Source organism: Erythrolamprus reginae, chromosome 2 (genome assembly GCF_031021105.1).
Source record: "Erythrolamprus reginae isolate rEryReg1 chromosome 2, rEryReg1.hap1, whole genome shotgun sequence".
Lineage (NCBI taxonomy): Eukaryota > Metazoa > Chordata > Lepidosauria > Squamata > Dipsadidae > Erythrolamprus > Erythrolamprus reginae.
In genome coordinates this window covers 227,990,765-228,005,110 of record NC_091951.1, presented here as the reverse complement: position 1 = coordinate 228,005,110, position 14,346 = coordinate 227,990,765, and the positions used below count along the sequence as shown (strand labels likewise).

Below are 14,346 nucleotides of genomic sequence, written 5' to 3'. Positions count from 1 at the left end.
CAAGGAGGCTTTAGCTTTAGTGGCAGGGGTGAAGAAATTCCACAACTACATCTTTGGTAGGAACTTTGAATTGGTAACAGACCACAAACCTTTACTGGGTCTGCTAGCCCCAAACAAGCCCACTCCGCCTTTTATGTCTCCTAGACTGATCAGATGGGCCCTTTTCCTCTCTGGATACCAGTATGAGCTCACCCACAAGGGGGGGAAGGAAATTAATCACGCAGATGGCCTCAGCAGATGTCCCATAACAGACTTAGTGGAGGATCCTGTTCCTTCTGCAGATGTATTATTAATAGAGCTCGAGGACAACCCACTAACCACAGCCAAAGAGGTAGCTGCACACACGCAGCAAGATCAAATCCTTAAACAAGTAATAAACTGTGTACTTAAGGGATGGCAAAATGATATTGTGAAACCTGAATTGCATGATTTCAAAGCTAAGAGACTTGAGTTATCTTATGTAAAGGGTTGTCTGTTGTGGGGAGACAGGGTGGTCATCCCCAGAAGCCTAAGGGAAAAGGTTCTCAAAATGTTACATGTAGGCCATCCTGGAATTGTCAGGATGAAGAGCCTAGCAAGGGGACATCTATGGTGGCCGGGTCTGGATGCTGAAATTGAAAACTGGGTTTCAAAGTGTGAACCATGCCAGGAGTCACGGCCTAATCCCCCCAAAACAACCCCGGCTGAGTGGGAGCAGCCTACTGGCCCTTGGTCCAGAATCCACATTGATTTCGCGGGTCCAGTGGGCTCCCAGTATTTTCTAATAGTGGTGGATGCATTCTCCAAGTGGGTGGAGATAATAGCAATGAACAACATAACCACAAGTGCCACCATCAAGGTTTTGAGTAGACTTTTCGCATCACATGGGTGCCCAGATATCCTGGTTTCTGACAATGGGCCACAGCTAACAGCCAGGCAATTCGAATTGTTCCTAGATGGATTAGGGGTCAGACATGCCCTCATCTCCCCTTACTCGCCCTGGGCTAATGGATTGGCAGAACGCTACGTTCGCGTGGCGAAGGAGGCATTGCGCAGGTCAGGGCCTGGGGATGTGCAGCAAAACTTAGACCAATTCTTACTCACTCAGCACATCACCCCTAACTCGCACACACATGTAAGCCCTGCAGAATTGTTGATGGGGAGGAAATTAAGGTCACCACTAGATAGGTTGAATCCAAGGTTCTGTATTAACAATAACCAAATGTGTATAAGACCCGAAAGGGAAATGTATTTGGGACAAGCTGTATATGTGAAAAGTTTTGATGGAAATGTAAATTGGATAAAAGGTATTGTTGTTAAACAAAATGCACCAAAAACTTATATTGTTAAATTAGAGGATGGTCGTTTGTGGAAACGACACATAGACCACATTCGGAAGCGAACAGAAAGCCAATTGCAACAAAACACTGACATGAACTCTCCCCCCTCAACAGACTTTGAAACATTGCCCGAATTAAGAGACACGCAAATGAACTTATCGGGCCTAGGGGAGCCATCCAGCGACGCCGAGCCATCCTCCTCCTCCGAACTCTGCGTTGGGCCCACCAGGCCAAGTCCGCCGCGCGGAGACCACAGCAACGAACCATCCTCCTCCGGCGGCGTCGACAGCGAAACTGAACTGCGCAGGTCGGAGCGAACTGCGCGGAGGCCCCAGCGATTGGATGACTTTGTCACATGGCTTTCCTGATGGATGTGACCAACTATGAGGGGAGGGGTGTTGTATCCTTAATGGCTACTTTGTATCCTTGTAAATAGTTTGTTCCTTCTTCAAGCGCTGTCTGAGCCCAAGCAGGAAGTCGCTCCTGATTGGCTCAGACGCGGCTGGCTCTTGCTTTGGCGGGAGCCGCAAAAGTATAAAAGAAGCGGCTTTTCCCTAGCAGAGCAGCCGGTACTCGCTGAAGTCACTTTGCCTTGCTGAACCAGTCACTTTCTCTGAGCTGAAAATAAAAGTACCGAGTTGTTTGAATCCTGATCTCCGAGTCTGCTTCAAAATCTAATAATTTACAATTTAAAATATTTTAAAAAACCCATTATTAAGCAGACATACGTACAAACATACCATACATAAATTGTATAGCATGTTGGGATGTGAAGAGTTAAACAACTTATTCTACCTCTTACCACAAACATTACTTGCTCTATAGCTAGTCAAAGGTAAATACATTCTACTAGGAGCAAATAAATTGAAATGAGCTAAACTATAGTTTTATACTGCATTTCCATAGAGTTTCATATTTTATCCAAATCTCCATAAATAATAATTCCGTTACCCATGTCTTCTGAAGTCCAGAGAAAATTGCATGAACTTATATCCAGAACTAATGGAGTATCTTCTGCCCAGGTTTCATTCCCCACTTCCTTGATCAGCCCACTTTTCAGAGGGTGGAACTGGATGCGTTTGCTACTTTCAAGCCAGAGAAGAGAGGCCCTCTGCCAGTCCAGGTACAGGTGCCATATAATATTACCGGGGGCCGCATGATAGAGCATCTTTGTCACCAAGCCCACAAACGTGGTAGTCTTAATTTTAATTCTGTCGCAAGTTAACCAATAAACATCTCCCGATGGTATATCAACAGTTGCTGCACAGACTACAAAGAAGAAGAAAAAAGGGAAATTAGTTTTCTTCCTCTCTAATAATTAATTCATTTGCTGGATAGAAAATGGCCATTTGCAGAAAATATGCAGAAAACTAAACCTTAAGAATGGAAGACATCACTAGTAGAAAGCAGAAGAAACTGCTCAGACCCAAGATTCTTCAGCAGACATAGACCTAAAGATCTAGAATCTGTGGGAATTAGCCTTGTTTCACAAGATAATATTCTCCTTCTTGCCAGGTGTTTCTCCCAGCTCGTTATTGACCAAGACAATATTTTTGCAGTTCCACTGCTATCTCCTAAGTCACATTGCTGCCACCATCTCCTACTTCCTACTCTATCTTCATTCCGGAATTGAGGTGATGAGTGTTATTTTATTTTATTATTATTATTTAGATTTGTATGCCACCCCTCTCCGCGGACTATGAATGTGCCTTGGATAATATAAAACAGCTTTCTGCCTTCCTTCTGTAATATACATTCCTTAGAGAGGTCAAACTGTTAATAGTGGCTGTACCAGCTTTTAACTGACATTTGGTTAACCCAGGAAGCTAAGCAAGGTGAGAGAGAGAATGTTTGGTGTAGCAGTTTTAAGGCATCATGATAGAAACAGGGAAACTGTAAATTCTAGTCCCACCTTAGGGACAAAGTCAGCTGTGTTTGGTTGGAAGTTGGGGGTTCAACATAACAAGCATTCAGAATTATTTTCACTTAGTTTATCTAAGGAGAGAATGAATAGATTAAAACCAAATGTACTATGCATATTAACTGCTGACCTGGGTGAATGGTGATGAATGGGTTTTTTTAATTGTATTAGAGGTTTTTTTAAAGTCTTTTTAGACATTAATTGGATTTTTATGAAATAATCTTTATTGAGTTTTACAAAAATAGAAAAAGAAAAGGTAAGACAGGGTAATGCAACAATAATTAGATTGTATCTCATAACATTTGTAGTCTATATAATAAATATCGGGTATTGTTTGAGGAATTTTCGATAGTAAGGAAAGAAGTAGAGAAGAGTTAAGAAAAAAAAAAGAGTAAAGAATAGACAGAGAAAAGAGAAAAAGATGTTGAGGGGAATTAGAGTCAAGGAAGGGGGTGTAGAGAATAAGAAAAGAAGGATTTTTAGATGTATTGTTATACGGTGTTCCCTCAATATTCACGGGTTCGAACTTCGCAAATAGCCTATACCACGGTTTTTCAAAAAATATTAATTAAAAAATACTTTGCGGTTTTTTTCCTATACCATGGTTTTTCCACCCGATGACGTCATACATCATCGCCAAACTAATAATTTTTGCAAATAAATAACAAACAAAATAATTATTGTTAATAAATAATTATGTTTATAAATATCAGGATCACTAAGTGTCTTATTCAATGGTGAGTACCAGTAATAATGGTGAGTAAATGGTTGTTAAGGGAATGGGAAATGGTAATTTAGGGGTTTAAAGTGTTAAGGGATGGCTTGTGATACTGTCCATAGCCAAAAATGGTGTATTTACTTCCGCATCTCTACTTCGCGGAAATTCGACTTTCGCGGGCGGTCTCGGAACGCATCCCCTGCGAAAATTGAGGGAACACTGTATTGATATGTTGTGAGCTTCCCCGAGTCCCCGGAGAGGGCGGCATACAAATCCAATGAATGAATGAATGAATGAATGAATGAATGAATGAATGAATGAATGAATGAATGAATTCAAAATGGGGCTTGGTGGGCATGGCAGGGGAAGGACATTGCAAAATCTCCAGCCCCTCCCCACTCTGGGGCTAGCCAGATGGTATTTGCTGGTTCTCCAAACTATTCAAAATTTCCATTACCGGGTTCTCTAGAACCTGTCAAAACCTGCTGAATTTCACCCCTGCTGCTGCCCTTTCCTTTGTTTCATCTAAAACTGGAATAGGTCTTGACACCCTCACCTCCAAATCATTTTAGAGTCTAACAGTTATTTGTAGATATCTTAAATAGAACCTTTCTGTAATTTTCAAGTCTGGCTCAATGATAAGGACTGTGGTGCTTGGGACCAATATGGTCTCAGATTTCTCTCTACAATTACTATTCTACAGTGCAATGATTCCTACTCCAAGTCTCCATATTCCAATCCTGCCAGTGGGAGATAATGCCTATTTTGATTTTTTAATTCTTCAATTAAATTCCTAATAAGGAGGCTATATTTTCTTCTTTGCCCTAAAAATGTTTTATTCATAGGAAAGATTAAAACAAACAGCATAGATATAAAAGTATAATACCACTCTACAAAGCCTTGGGTAGACCACACCTAGAGTAGTGCATCCAATTTTGGTGAGCACACTACAAAAAGACATTGAAACTCTAGAGATGGTGTTTCACCTGGTGAGTTTGTAGGGATTATTAATTTTGTCTTGGTTGCTATATTGTAGCGCATCAGTTCTCCTTTATCATCAATCCAGTAGAGGAATCCTCTTTTCCAATCCATGTCTTGAAAATAGATTATTTCTGGCCATTCAGGTATCAGGGGCTGTTGCTCCTGAACTACGCCTTCTGGTCCAATATGCACTTGGAAAATTTCATGGTCGGTAGAATACACAACTCTCAATTCTGTCAAAGTACACATATGAAGAATTATCACTCTGGATACTAACTTCACCACTCATTCAAGCACCAAGAACAGCCACTTAACATTGCACCTAAGAATCACAGTAGCTTTAGGCTTCCTATATCAATAGCTGACATTAGTGCTTCCTTGAATGGAGACAATACACATAATGGCCTGGTTTCTAGTTATAAGCTATTCTTCAGAGGACTTGAAAATTGTTTTGTCAAAAGAAATTAAGACATGGATAAACATATTCTAGCTGTTTATTTGTATCTGTCTAAAGGTCTGCTTTAAGTCTTATGACAGCTGGCAACGACTAGCTACTAACCTTATTGCCATTGGATTTTGATATACTGTATTAAGATAATGGAGGACAAAGCAGGCTCAGGGGACAAAAACTGCAATTGGATATGATAGGTGCCTACCCAAACCATCATTAATCCGAGTCCCGTCAACTAAGCAATGTCATTTGGCGGGACCCAGGGGAAGAGCCTTTTCTGTGGCGGCCCTGGCCCTCTGGAACCAACTCCCCCCAGAGATTAGAATAGCGCCCACCTTCCTTGCCTTTCGTAAGCTCCTTAAAACCCACCTCTGCTGTCAGGCATGGGGGAACTGAGATATTCTTTCCCTCTAGTCTCCTACAATTTATGCTTGGTATGTTTGTATGTATGTTTGGTTTTATAATAAGGGTTTTTAGTTGTTTTAGTATTGGATTGTTACATGCTGTTTTTTATCACTGTTGCTAGCCGCCCCGAGTCCATGGAGAGGAGCGGCATACAAATCAAATCAAATCAAATCAAATCATTAAATAAATAAATCTATCTCTTCTCTGTTTAACAGTTAAAGTATATTTAATATGTGCATCACAACAGCTGACGTCTAAAATATGAGGCTTGTACAAGTCTCAAAACTAATACTTAAAAGGTCAAGAGAGTTTCCACCAATCTTCCAGGGACTTATAGTCTTCCAGTTGCATCCAAGAATTATAGACCTACCTCCACATTCACCAGAAGGTAGGAGAAAAGTATCCGTTGGACAGGCGCATTTGTAGCCTTTGGAATGAACTGGTGACAAAAGACAAATGTGGCTGCACACTCCAGGTAAACATGCATTGGTGTTATCTAGAAATCAAGGGAATATGTTAGTATTAAACACTAATTAACCTCTTCTCCAAACCATGTAATTATTCAGCCTGGCATGTGAATTAAGATTGTACAATGCTTTGGATTCAAAGGAAAAGAATGCTCTCGTCTAGAGCAGTGTTTCCCAACCTTGGCAACTTGAAGAGATCTGGACTTCAACTCCCAGAATTCCCCAGCCAGCATTCACTGGCTGGGGAATTCTGGGAGTTGAAGTCCAGATCTCTTCAAGATGCCAAGGTTGGGAAACACTGCTCTAGAGCAAGGCTGTCAAACTCACGGACCTTGAGCTGGAAAGAGGGGGGAAAGTCCCAATATATCATGTGGCAGTGCCGTGATGACATGAATTTGAAACCCCTGCTCTAGAGCATTTGTGCAACACCTAGCTACAATGTCTTTAACCTAATCTCCCCCACCCCTCCCCCAGGATCAACCTACAGCTAATTGAAGGCAGCAATTTTAGGAAAATGTGCTGTTTTTTAAAAACTGTAAACATATAGTATGCAATCAACTCGCGTGCTCTAAAGCAAATTTTGTCTTCAAACCTAGGTCTGCCACAATTCTAGCATGAACCCAATAAAGACCTTTCAACCTTTGGCTCAAATGAAGTTGCTTTATGTATATATAAATATAAATATAAATATAAATATAAATATAAATATAAATATAAATATAAATATAAATATAAATATAAATATAAATATAAATATAAATATAAATATAAATATAAATATAAATATAAATATAAATATAAATATAAATATAAATATAAATATAAATATAAATATAAATATAAATATAAATGTAGATTGTTCTGAGTTCGGGTTTTGCCCTGTGTAATATTTTGCATGTCTATGCCTGGGCTAATGGTATGGCGGAAAGATATGTTTGTGTGGCCAAAGAGGCCATAAAAAGGTCATCTCCAGGGGAGATACAAGAAAGACTGGACACCTTCCTATTAACTCAGCACATAACACCGAGCCTAACTACCAATAGAAGCCCAGCTGAACTACTCATGGGAAGGAGATTGAGGTCTCCTTTAGATAGGCTGCACCCCTCTTATGTTAAGATGAAGCCTGAGTATGTAACAACCCCTGAAAGGTCAATGTTTGTGGGACAAAAGGTGTATGTAAAAAATTTTGACAGGGGCAAACAGTGGGAGACTGGGATAGTGACTGAGCAAACAGGTCCTAAAACATATATGGTCAAACTGGATGATGGACGCCTCTGGAAGAGGCACATAGACCATGTCAGGGGGAGACTGGAAACAGCCAGTATCAGAGGGAATATGGCTGACACTAGTAATGGGGTTTCTAATGCTTCACTCCCCACAGGGAGTTATACCAGACCCAGCCGTGCCCAGGAACAAATAGATTGGCACTTACCTGGGTTTAGTGACCATTCCAGCGCTGCCCCAGCTCCACCATGCTCCAGCCGGGGAAGTTCTTCACCTGCAGGACCAGAAGAACCTTTGTCCTCCGTAGATGTCCAGGTCCTGAACGAACCACGCCGGTCAGAACGCACCCTTAGGAAGCCTGCTCGACTCGAAGACTTCATTACTTGCTTGTCCGAATAAAGCCTGTAAAAATCCATCCAGAAGGGGGAGGGGTGTTATGACCAGAAGATTCCACAATATTCTGTAGCTGGGTAAAGTCTAAAAGTAGAGTTGTTAAGCAGAATTCACTGTTTGTATTAGAAGTTGTTTACCTGCTTCTCATTGGCTGCTACGGTTTGGCGCCAATCTTTGTAGAGCTGTCAGGCGTCGCTTGTTGCCGGGTGAAACAGTATAAAAGGAAAGTGCCTCCGGTCTTACGCGCTTCTCTCTAGCTCACGTCTGAGTGAAAGTGTATCCGCGTCTAGTTAGTCTCCTGCAGAGAATAAAGATTTAAAGTTAGCCACCGTGTTTCTCGGTTATTTCAGATGGGGTTTTAGAATGGAATTTTAGTTGGCAAATACATACCTCTAGTTCCTGGAGGAGGTGCTCGACGCTGTCCGGGGTGTCCTCCTCCAGGCTGTCCAAACCTGCCAGACTGTCCTGGGAAGAATCCTGTGGATGACAATGATCACATTCTCCATTAAGGACACCAGTCCCTGCTGATTTGTGGGAAAAGAGCCACTGCACCAGAGCTTGGGGGCATGTGGCTAACCTACGTACCTTCTCCCAAGGGCCGGGTGTCCCCCTGCTCCGCTGCCCAGAGCGCTCCAGCACAGCTCAGTCAGGTGAGGAGAACTAACTAGGGGGACACCACCCCTCCCCAACTGAGAAGACTTTGTCTTACTTACCCAAGGACTGGAGGATCTCTCCCATGAGGCCAGGTCCAGGCTGCTCCCTGACCTCACTTCCCCGGACATTGCATCCTGCAAATGAAGATACGGAGGCTAAATCCTAAGCTTTCTGCCTCCCAGTAAGATTGAGAAAGGACAGGGTGCATCAGGCCCTATGGGCCAACACCAAGCCTTAAGGTTAGGGCGATGCCTTCAGTCCTGATGGGAGGGGGAGAAAGCTTTTGCAAGCCTTAATCTTAGGAGGATATCTACCATAATTTCTCCCCCTCCCATCAGGAGTCAAGGCATCGCCCTAACCCTAAGGCTCACCCTCTGCCCCCCTGCCAAAGGTTTCTTACCTCCGAGGGCTCTCGACCCCACAGGGTACAGGTCGTCTCTCTGGGGGAAGAAAACAAAGGGGACAAAGATCAAAAGAAGCCATGGCCCATTTTGCAAAAGTGGCCATGTGGAGGCTCCCAGAGCCCTTCCAGCTGGCCTGCCAAGGGGTTTGGCCTGCCAGTGGGGCTGCCCTGTGTCACCTGTCCTTTGACACCACCAGCAGCAGAAGCAGAGACGCCTCCCCTCTGCACGTTTTTTTACCTACCCTGAACCCTGGCTTTGTCCATCTTGTGGCTCCTGAAATGAGAAGGCAAATATATCTATTGGCATAATTTCTTGGCAGGATGTCTGCCATTACAGTGGGGAGGGGGTCTTACCAGTGGCCTTACCATTTCCTCAATGGACTCCACAATAGGGGAGAGCCCTGGACTCCACCTTCTGGGGATCTCCATCCTGGGGAGAGAACGAAGGGCCTGAGTCATTCTTCCGTTAGCCAAAGGAGAGGCAGAGGGTAGAGATGCCTCCCCTCTTGTAAACCTTACTCCTAGCCACCTTCTTGGGGGCTTCAGAGTCCCTCAACTGAGAGGACACTCACCCCACGAAGGGCAGGTCCCTGCCGGACTTTATCCCATTTGGGGTCCTGGCAGCCCCAGCCATCGACACCTGCAAGTAAAAAAAATCCAAAGAGCTCTTCTTCAGTTTTCTAGGCTGGCCAAGATCCCCCCAGTGGGATTTCCACCCTTCCCCCACCCAGATTTGAGGAATGGCCATCCACTGGCCACGTTGCGGTACCGTACTTACCCCAGGAAGTATGTTATCTCCTCCTCCTCCTCTTCGTCTTCCTCCTCCTCCTCCTCCTCCTCCTCTTCCTCCTCCTCCTCCTCTTCCTCCTCCTCCTCCTCCTCCTTCTCCTCCTTCTTCTCCTCCTCCTCCTCCTCCTCCTCTTCCTCCTCCTCCTCCTCCTCCTCCTCCTCCTCCTCCTCCTCCTCCTCCTCCTCCTCCTCCTCCTCCGTCAGTGCTGCCCAAAAGAAGAAGGTGGCATGTGAAAAACTTCCATCTCTAGCTGAGCCTCTCCTTTCTCAGCCTGGCCTAGAGCTCCCAGGGCACTTTCCTCCCCCCCCCCATTATCTTTCATGGGAGGGAATTTTTTTAAAAAGAAAACTACTAGGGAGGAAAAGATAATGTGCTCCTTGTATTCTGATTAGCATAAGCCTGTGAAACTTGTCTGTCACAAATAATTCATTTCATCCCTCCCTGAAACCCAACCTCCATCAGTTTGAAGAAATCATATAGAACAGTGATGGCAAACCACAAAATCGATATGTCACCATGGGGCCTGGGTTGTTTCCATTCACAAATGGGATTTTGGAGGGGCAGCCCTAGACTCCTGGTAAGGAGTGCATGTCCCTTTCCTCCACTTGTTTGTCCCAACATGTAACTTTGGTTTTCATCCTGACCATCTGCCCCCTCAATGCCCTTAGCACAGTGGTTCCCAACCTTTCTTTGACCATACCCCACCTAAGCATCTCTAAAATTGTGACCCCCCTGACATATAATTGTTACTATTCAAAAGTGAACTCCTCAGCCAAAGGAAACCTAAAAGGCCATTAACTTGGTTTAAACAAGGTTCCAATCGCTCCCATTAAAAATCAAATTGCCCCCCTGTAGGGCTTGGGCCCCACGTTGGGAACCATGGGCTTAGTAAAAATTTTGGCTGCCCTATACTGGTGGTGTCCCACCATGGCCAGGGTTTAAGGAGAAGAGGGAGGTGGTACCTGGCAAGGTCTTCTTTTTCGCCTCCTCCACAACAACAAATATTTCGGAAAAATTTCCAAACTCTCTGTGAAAAAAAATAGACACGTTAGAAGAGTTGGGAAGCATGAACTTCCTCCCCTACTGCCAGATTCCTCCCATTTGAGATCCCCACACTTACCCTCCAGCACTTTCTGACCGCCATCCTGATACCTCCCCCAGTCAGAATGCTCTGGGAAGGGGCTTTTCAGGGCAGCTGACAATCTGGTTCCCTTGGCAACAGGTAACCAATGGCCATTGTCTCTGCCTACACAGCTCACCTGGGCCTAGGGGAGGCCAGTGGCTGACTATTTTGGTGACAAACTAATCGAAGAATAAACACATGCATTGCAGAACATAAGAATGCAGTCAAAAAAGAAGAAAAAACAATTCTATCTGTATGTGTCACATGTTTTTTTGCTGAATTTGAAAATTAAGGGAGACTAGGATAGATCTATTTCGGCCTTATTTTGACCTCATAAGCTAGCCATACCCACTGGGACTTGAACCTGCAACCTTTGCCTTGTAAGGCAGAGAATTATCCTCTAGGCCAGTGTTTCCCAACCTTGGCAACTTGAAGAAATTTGGACTTCAACTCCCAGAATTCCCCAGCCAGCATCCGCTGGGTGGGGAATTCTGGGAGTTGAAGTCCAAATTTCTTCAGGTTGCCAAAGTTGGGAAACGCTGCTCTAGGCTACAGTATCCAATCCCTTCAGCTCTGCACCAGGGAAGGGTTACATATTTTTGTGTCGAATCACCCTGGTGTATTGAAGGAACATCACAAGCTCCTTATTTGCCTCTGGGCCCAACTCAGGGCCATTTCCAAGGCAGTTAACTTTATTGATAGCCGACAATTCTACCTGTATGTGTCACATGATTTTTTTGTATATATTTTATATATATATATATGTAGATTGTTCTGAGTTCGGGTGTTGCCCTGTGTAATATTTTGCATGTCTATGCGACGTTTCGGTGAAATCACATCCACCATCATCAGGCTGAAGTTTCCAAGCCTCGTGCTGTTGTAAAATGGAATGTTTGCAACTGTCATTTCTTCCTAGTATATAGTGTGGGGGTGGAGATTTGGTTTGAATGTAGCAAATAGATTGGGTGATTATGTTTTAGTGATCTGATTGGTTGGTGTAATCATAATTATTAGAAGGATTGACATGGTGATATTTATGAAGTGTTTTTTGTTTAAGGCTGGTTTCCAAGTTTCAAAATTCCAAATTCATAATTATTAGAAGGATTGACAAGGTGATTTTTTGAAGTGTTTTTTTTGTTTAAGGCTGGTTTCCAAATTTCTGGTAGGCGGGACGTATCATCTCTTTTATTTATACAAAAGGGGGTCCTTTCAATTTCTATGGCTTCTAGAGCAATTCTTCTATATAAATTCTCTGTTTTGTGAAGTATTTTAGTTTTTTCAAAGTCAATTTCGTGCCCTGTTTTTTTAATGTGCTGGACAAGCAAAATATTACACAGGGCAAAACCCGAACTCAGAACAATCTACATACATATACCCGTGAAAATTTACGAAAACAAATATATATATATATATATATATATATATATATATATATATATATATACAAAATTTGCTTTAGAGCACGCGAGTTGATTGCATTCTATATGTTTACAGTTTTTAAAAAACAGCACATTTTCCTAAAATTGCTGCCTTCAGTTAGCTGTAGGTTGATCCTGGGGGAGGGGTGGGGGAGATTAGGTTAAAGACATTGTAGCTAGGTGTTGCACAAATGCTCTAGAGCAGGGGTTTCAAATTCATGTCATCACGGCACTGCCACATGATATATTGGGACTTTCCCCCCTCTTTCCAGCTCAAGGTCCGTGAGTTTGACAGCCTTGCTCTAGAGCAGTGTTTCCCAACCTTGGCATCTTGAAGAGATCTGGACTTCAACTCCCAGAATTCCCCAGCCAGTGAATGCTGGCTGGGGAATTCTGGGAGTTGAAGTCCAGATCTCTTCAAGTTGCCAAGGTTGGGAAACACTGCTCTAGACTAGAGCATTCTTTTCCTTTGAATCCAAAACATTGTACAATCTTAATTCACATGCCACGCTGAATAATTACATAGTTTGGAGAAGAGGTTAATTAGTGTTGAATACTAACATATTCCCTTGATTTCTAGATAACACCAATGCATGTTTACCTGGTGTGTGCAGCCACATTTGTCTTTTGTCACCAGTTCATTCCAAAGGCTACAAATGCGCCTGTCCAACGGATACTTTTCTCCTACCTTCTGGTGAATGTGGAGGTAGGTCTATAATTCTTGGATGCAACTGGAAGACTATAAGTCCCTGGAAGATTGGTGGAAACTCTCTTGACCTTTTAAGTATTAGTTTTGAGACTTGTACAAGCCTCATATTTTAGACGTCAGCTGTTGTGATGCACATATTAAATATACTTTAACTGTTAAACAGAGAAGAGATAGATTTATTTATTTAATGATTTGATTTGATTTGATTTGATTTGTATGCCGCTCCTCTCCATGGACTCGGGGCGGCTAGCAACAGTGATAAAAAACAGCATGTAACAATCCAATACTAAAACAACTAAAAACCCTTATTATAAAACCAAACATACAAACAAACATACCATGCATAAATTGTAGAAGCCTAGAGGGAAAGAATATCTCAGTTCCCCCATGCCTGACAGCAGAGGTGGGTTTTAAGGAGCTTACGAAAGGCAAGGAAGGTGGGCGCTATTCTAATCTCTGGGGGGAGTTGGTTCCAGAGGGCCGGGGCCGCCACAGAGAAGGCTCTTCCCCTGGGTCCCGCCAAATGACATTGTTTAGTTGACGGGACTCGGATTAATGATGGTTTGGGTAGGCACCTATCATATCCAATTGCAGTTTTGGTCCCCTGAGCCTGCTTTGTCCTCCATTATCTTAATACAGTATATCAAAATCCAATGGCAATAAGGTTAGTAGCTAGTCGTTGCCAGCTGTCATAAGACTTAAAGCAGACCTTTAGACAAATACAAATAAACAGCTAGAATATGTTTATCCATGTCTTAATTTCTTTTGACAAAACAATTTTCAAGTCCTCTGAAGAATAGCTTATAACTAGAAACCAGGCCATTATGTGTATTGTCTCCATTCAAGGAAGCACTAATGTCAGCTATTGATATAGGAAGCCTAAAGCTACTTGACTCTTAGGTGCAATGTTAAGTGGCTGTTCTTGGTGCTTGAATGAGTGGTGAAGTTAGTATCCAGAGTGATAATTCTTCATATGTGTACTTTGACAGAATTGAGAGTTGTGTATTCTATCGACCATGAAATTTTCCAAGTGCATATTGGACCAGAAGGCGTAGTTCAGGAGCAACAGCCCCTGATACCTGAATGGCCAGAAATAATCTATTTTCAGGACATGGATTGGAAAAGAAGATTCCTCTACTGGATTGATGATAAAGGAGAACTGATGCGCTACAATATAGCAATCAAGACAAAATTAATAATTCCTACAAACTCACCAGGTGAAACACCATCTCTAGAGTTTCAATGTCTTTTTGTAGTGTGGTCACCAAAACTGGACGCACTACTCTAGGTGTGGTCTACCCAAGACTTTGTGGAGTGGTATTATACTTTTGTATCTATACTGTTTGTTTTAATCTTTCCTATGAATGAAA

General features: G+C 42.8%; 1 protein-coding gene across 1 annotated transcript in view; it reads right to left on the bottom strand.

Annotated features, from left to right (window-relative positions):
* Positions 1–14,346, bottom strand: part of LOC139162108 (low-density lipoprotein receptor-related protein 4-like) — a 98,743-nt gene that overhangs the window by 47,441 nt on the left and 36,956 nt on the right. The window contains exons 7-9 of the mRNA XM_070742144.1: positions 6,166–6,291; positions 4,945–5,172; positions 2,271–2,588 (exon numbers count right to left, since the gene is read on the bottom strand). Of these exons, the coding sequence (XP_070598245.1) occupies positions 2,271–2,588; positions 4,945–5,172; positions 6,166–6,291 (672 nt within the window). The remainder of the gene's footprint in view (positions 1–2,270; positions 2,589–4,944; positions 5,173–6,165; positions 6,292–14,346) is intronic.